General features: G+C 28.1%; 2 protein-coding genes across 2 annotated transcripts; both read left to right on the top strand.

Annotated features, from left to right (window-relative positions):
• The first annotated feature begins 39 nt into the window (after positions 1 to 39).
• On the top strand, positions 40 to 824 carry LOC112468870 (odorant receptor coreceptor-like). The gene is made up of 3 exons (XM_025038242.1): positions 40 to 203; positions 359 to 491; positions 677 to 824. Exons 1-3 carry the CDS (start codon positions 127 to 129, stop codon positions 725 to 727), a joined length of 261 nt encoding a protein of 86 aa, XP_024894010.1. The 5' UTR covers positions 40 to 126; the 3' UTR covers positions 728 to 824.
• A 1,377-nt stretch (positions 825 to 2,201) lies between these two features.
• On the top strand, positions 2,202 to 4,470 carry LOC112468871. The gene is made up of 6 exons (XM_025038243.1): positions 2,202 to 2,361; positions 2,602 to 2,673; positions 2,791 to 2,908; positions 3,364 to 3,637; positions 4,158 to 4,274; positions 4,341 to 4,470. The coding sequence occupies exons 1-6, from the start codon at positions 2,218 to 2,220 to the stop codon at positions 4,468 to 4,470; spliced, it is 855 nt and encodes a 284-aa protein (XP_024894011.1). The 5' UTR covers positions 2,202 to 2,217.
• The last annotated feature ends 67 nt before the right edge of the window (positions 4,471 to 4,537 follow it).

The following is a 4,537-nucleotide window of genomic DNA, read 5'->3' as shown; positions in this document are numbered from 1 at the left end:
TGCATCTTGCTGGTAAAATGATTAATTATGAAACAAAATATTAATTCTGACGTTATATTTTAGGTTTCTGAAGCTATTTCGCACGATATTCATTATCTTGTATTTCACTTTCTAATCGTAGTTGATATGTTTGTATATGTGTTTTTATTTAACTATGCTGGACAAGAATTTATGGATCATAATGACCACATATTTTCCACTGCGTAAGAGACACTATCTATGCTTATAAATATATGTCAGTAATATTTTGACGAACTCTAGTATAATTGAGATTAGGAGATTAATTCATATAACTCTGTATAAAGATTATTATTGTATCTCCAATTATCAATTTGTTTTTCTGATCTTTATTTTGTAGATACAATGTTCGGTGGTATGTAACACCATTACACGTACAGAAGCTAATATTATTTCTCTTGCAAAGGGGTAACAAGACTGTCAGTCTTAATTTTGGCATAATGTTCGTGTTGTCCTTAGAATTATTTGCAGCGGTAAGAGATTATTATATGGTCTATGTTACGTGTAGCACGTTACATATATGTATATGTTATGAATAAGTGTGTGTACATGCATGTGTAGGTACTATATATGAAATGCAGAGTATATATGGTATATATATGTACATGTATAAATATGATAGCAGACACATGATACAGATATGTACATTTCATTCTAGTTAACGAAGGCATCGATATCTTATTTTACCGTTATGTGTTCGATGCAATAGCGAACATTTTTGATCCAACGACTGCAGTTGTATAAACGTATTGCAATTTCGCACTCAGAGAAAAAAATCTTTGTTATGGCAACTTTAAGGTGACAACTATGCAAGTCGTATTCATAGAATTATTTTATATAGTTAAATGAACTATTTTATAGTTATGCAACTAAATTAATGGTTAAGAGAACAAATATATAATTTTTGCACAAACTTTATTGGAGGAATAACATGGACTATATATTTATAATTCCACGAACTGTTTAATAATTAGTGCAACTAAAGTAAGTGGTTAAGAGGACTAATAAATAATTGTTGACTAAATTTAATGGGAAATAATAGTATTTTAACATTGAGAGACAAAAATTGTTGCTGTAACTATATAAATGTGAACAAATAGCACATTAACTTTGTTTTTATAGTTTATAGAAATTGAAATACTATAGTGAATTGAAATATGTAAATATTGTCAGACTTATTTACTATCGGCATAGTGTATCATCTATGATTTTTAAATGTTATTATTTTAAATTGCAAAAGACAGCGGAATACTGACAACGTGAAACTCAATTAAATCAAAATCCTCATAATTAAAATATAATATATCAATTATTTATTATTTGAGCGTGATGAGCGCTTCTAAATAGAAAGTGCTGAAATGCATCTAGGATGTGCAACTTTTTTGGCGTATGTAAATAATCGTTTCATCTGAAACTTCCCCTCTAATCTGTTATTGTCCTTATTAAAAAAGTAATCTGACCAGGATGGCTCGCGAAACTAAACTTTATATTTTTTTCAATTATCTTATAGTCACCGTTGAACATATTTTGAATTAGCGTCTCCGTTAATATGCATGCGAGAAAAATATGTTATTGACAGTAGCAAAAATTGATTCATTGAAAGCATAAACAATTTCTTAGAGTATAATAAGTAAACGTACTCAAGTAGAATGTAAGAAAATAAGTGCTTTAATTTATGATCCAAGGTTGTTTTCGAGATTTATAGTAGGTAAGTATTGACATTCAGTATGTTTTGTACTTTACCGGTTGCAATTTTATAGTTCGGATATATTGGCGCCGCGCAATAATACAAATGGCATGGCACTTCCATCAAACGTATCTTATCAATGCACATATCACAATGAGCAATATGCAACCGCGATGTTAAAGAGAGCGAAACATGCGTTTGCGCGAGTTCGAAAAGTCGTCTTGTATTTTTCTGTGGGAAATGGACATCTGTTAAATTTCTCTCGGCATTAAATCGATTGAGCTTAATCGTCTATTTTTTTCCACCGAGCAAAAACATGAAATTTGTGTGTTTCGATTCTCACGGTAGTATTTTCTTTTTAAATTATTTTACGTTCGCAACATTAAGCAATTTTATGTTAGAATTTATATTAGAGAAATAAAAGAGTTTTAAAAGTCATTGACTCTTTATAAAAAGAAAATATTCTTCACCAACTTTTTCGCAGTCAAACGCGATACGTTTCTCACAGAGTGATGATCTATATCGTGACTCAGCACTTCAGTTTGAATCGGGTTATTTTACTATTAATTGGCTTATGGCCTTATGAGTGTTCGAAATTAGTTCAGCTTCAGATAATCTTGTGCTTTAGTATTCTGATTAGTAGTGTTGTGTATCAAGTAGGTCCACATTTCTAATCATATTCTTTCTTATGGCTATTTTATATATGTAACACTTATTTTCAAAAATTTTTTAAATATTTATATTTTATTTTTATTAATATATACCTAATATACACATAGTGAAATTAAATATCTATACTTTACTGTAATTATTAAAAGTTATTTTTCAAAAAGGTTTATTAATTATAGCTTGCAGTATTTATTTCTGCAGACTGTACTATTGATCTTATTCTTAAGGTTGTCTCTTTCGTATTATTTTTTTGTATGTATGTGATCGAATACAACTCTTTTCGAGTTAACAGACACACTGTAAGTTGATCTTTTAATGTATTTAACTAGATAAATAATGTCGATAAATTAGTTTGTAAATTCTTTACAATATTTATACAATGAGTCGAATATCGAAAACTATTTTTGACGCTATAGATGAAATGGTCATTGGAGCAACTTCAGCGTATCTGTAACGAGTTAAAAGACGAAAAAGAAATCGATATCATGAAGAAGTGCGGGGACTATTCGAGACGTTATACAACTCTAATTATGTGTAAGAAAGTATTGACATCTCTAGCACATTTGTTGTAAATAAATTAAATTATTGAATTGTTAGCCTGGTTAACCACATGAGCATTTAATTAAAATATTTAGATATTTTAATCTAACAGAATGCAAAATTTAATTATAAAATTATATTGTTAATAAATAAACATATTTGGTATATATGTATATTTATTTATATGTGCTTCTCATTGTATAATAACATCATTTTATAATTAAATTTTGCATTCTGTTAGAATATAATAAAAATACTTTCTTTCATTATATATACTTTACTAGAACAATTAGTATTTTAAAAATTAGGATTAATTTAGCATTAATATTGGGAAGGAAAGTGGTAAAAGGGCAATAAATTTTGAAATGTACTTATACCATTTAAGGATATAATTTTTTGGACAAAAAAACAAACAAAAATTTATATAATTATTTTTTAAATGTCTTTAGGGCTTAATGTGTGCAACATAATTGCTATTATTTTATTTCCACTTGTGCTGTACATTTTTGATACTGTCCTCCGCATAAATGAATATCATCTAACAATAAATCGCCTGATACAGATGCTTATACCTAAGCACTTTGTCGGCCGAGAAAATTATATGTATATAATTATCTTGCATTCGGGCTCAACGATTATGATAGGAGGGATAATACTGGTAGCAACCATGACGATGTGCGTAGCATACATTAAACATGCTTGTGGCATGTTTAGAATCGCCAGGTGAAGAAATATATGTAAGAATAAATGTAGAAATTGTAATTTTACACATAATTTTTTTTGTTTTTATTTGAAGCAATTTTATATAGACGAAAGCAAATTGGCTATTGTAGCAAAATTATCGCTATTATACATTGGGTATGAGAGCGATTAACTTTGTTTGTATAGTAAATTATTCCATATTGTAGGAAAATTTTTTTTGGTAAAGTAGAAAAATTCTTTTGTTAAAAGAAATATGAATTTTATTCTAAAACACAACAATCCCCCCCCCATCTTCAAAAAATGTATTTTGCTGTCGCAACTAGATCTTTCGATAGTAAAATAAAAATCAATGTTATATAGTTGATTGTTAAATATTTACAATAGTTATTTTTAGCAGATTATATTTACAAGTTTTTTTTATAACAATTGATGTAATATGTGACGTTATAAAATATATATATGTATATACACATATATGTCAGTAAATCGATTTCTTTCATAAACTTCACAAAGATAATCATAATAATAACATTCTTTATAGTTATCGCATTGAGAAGGCAGTAGCAGTAAATACGATGAAAAATGTTAGTTTGGAGAACGAGATTATAATGTATAGAGAGATAATTCATGCCGTAGATATTCATCGTAAAGCTATAAAGTTAGTTAAATATTAGTAACAAAATTATACAAAAAGAAATGTAATAATATTCTCTTCTTATTGAAGGGCTACCGCACTTTTCTTTTCTGGGTTCCAACGATCGCGTTTCGTCTTATTAATAATTGGAGTACTTACTTTAAGCCTGAATCTTTATGGAGTTAGTTTTTCTAACGTTATTAGATATATTTTCGGATAAGTGTTTAAATTCGAAAAGAAATGTTTTATGATTTTGTTTTACAAAGGACAGGCAAGAACTAGAAAAT

This window comes from Temnothorax curvispinosus, unplaced genomic scaffold (assembly GCF_003070985.1).
Source record: "Temnothorax curvispinosus isolate PA1 unplaced genomic scaffold, ASM307098v1 QBEX01002194.1, whole genome shotgun sequence".
NCBI lineage: Eukaryota > Metazoa > Arthropoda > Insecta > Hymenoptera > Formicidae > Temnothorax > Temnothorax curvispinosus.
Note: the sequence above shows the minus strand (reverse complement) of the source record. Positions and strands in the feature narration are given on the sequence as shown.

Bases quoted from the DNA above. Each gene is read 5' to 3' on its own strand.
- LOC112468871 (XM_025038243.1), top strand. From the start codon at position 2,218: ATGATCTATATCGTGACTCAGCACTTCAGTTTGAATCGGGTTATTTTA. The intron at 2,909-3,363 runs GTAAGAAAGTAT...AAATGTCTTTAG, and splicing joins TTATACAACTCTAATTATGT to GGCTTAATGTGTGCAACATA. The intron at 3,638-4,157 runs GTGAAGAAATAT...CATTCTTTATAG, and splicing joins GGCATGTTTAGAATCGCCAG to TTATCGCATTGAGAAGGCAG.
- LOC112468870 (XM_025038242.1), top strand. From the start codon at position 127: ATGTTTGTATATGTGTTTTTATTTAACTATGCTGGACAAGAATTTATG. The intron at 204-358 runs GTAAGAGACACT...TTTATTTTGTAG, and splicing joins GACCACATATTTTCCACTGC to ATACAATGTTCGGTGGTATG. The intron at 492-676 runs GTAAGAGATTAT...ATTTCATTCTAG, and splicing joins CCTTAGAATTATTTGCAGCG to TTAACGAAGGCATCGATATC.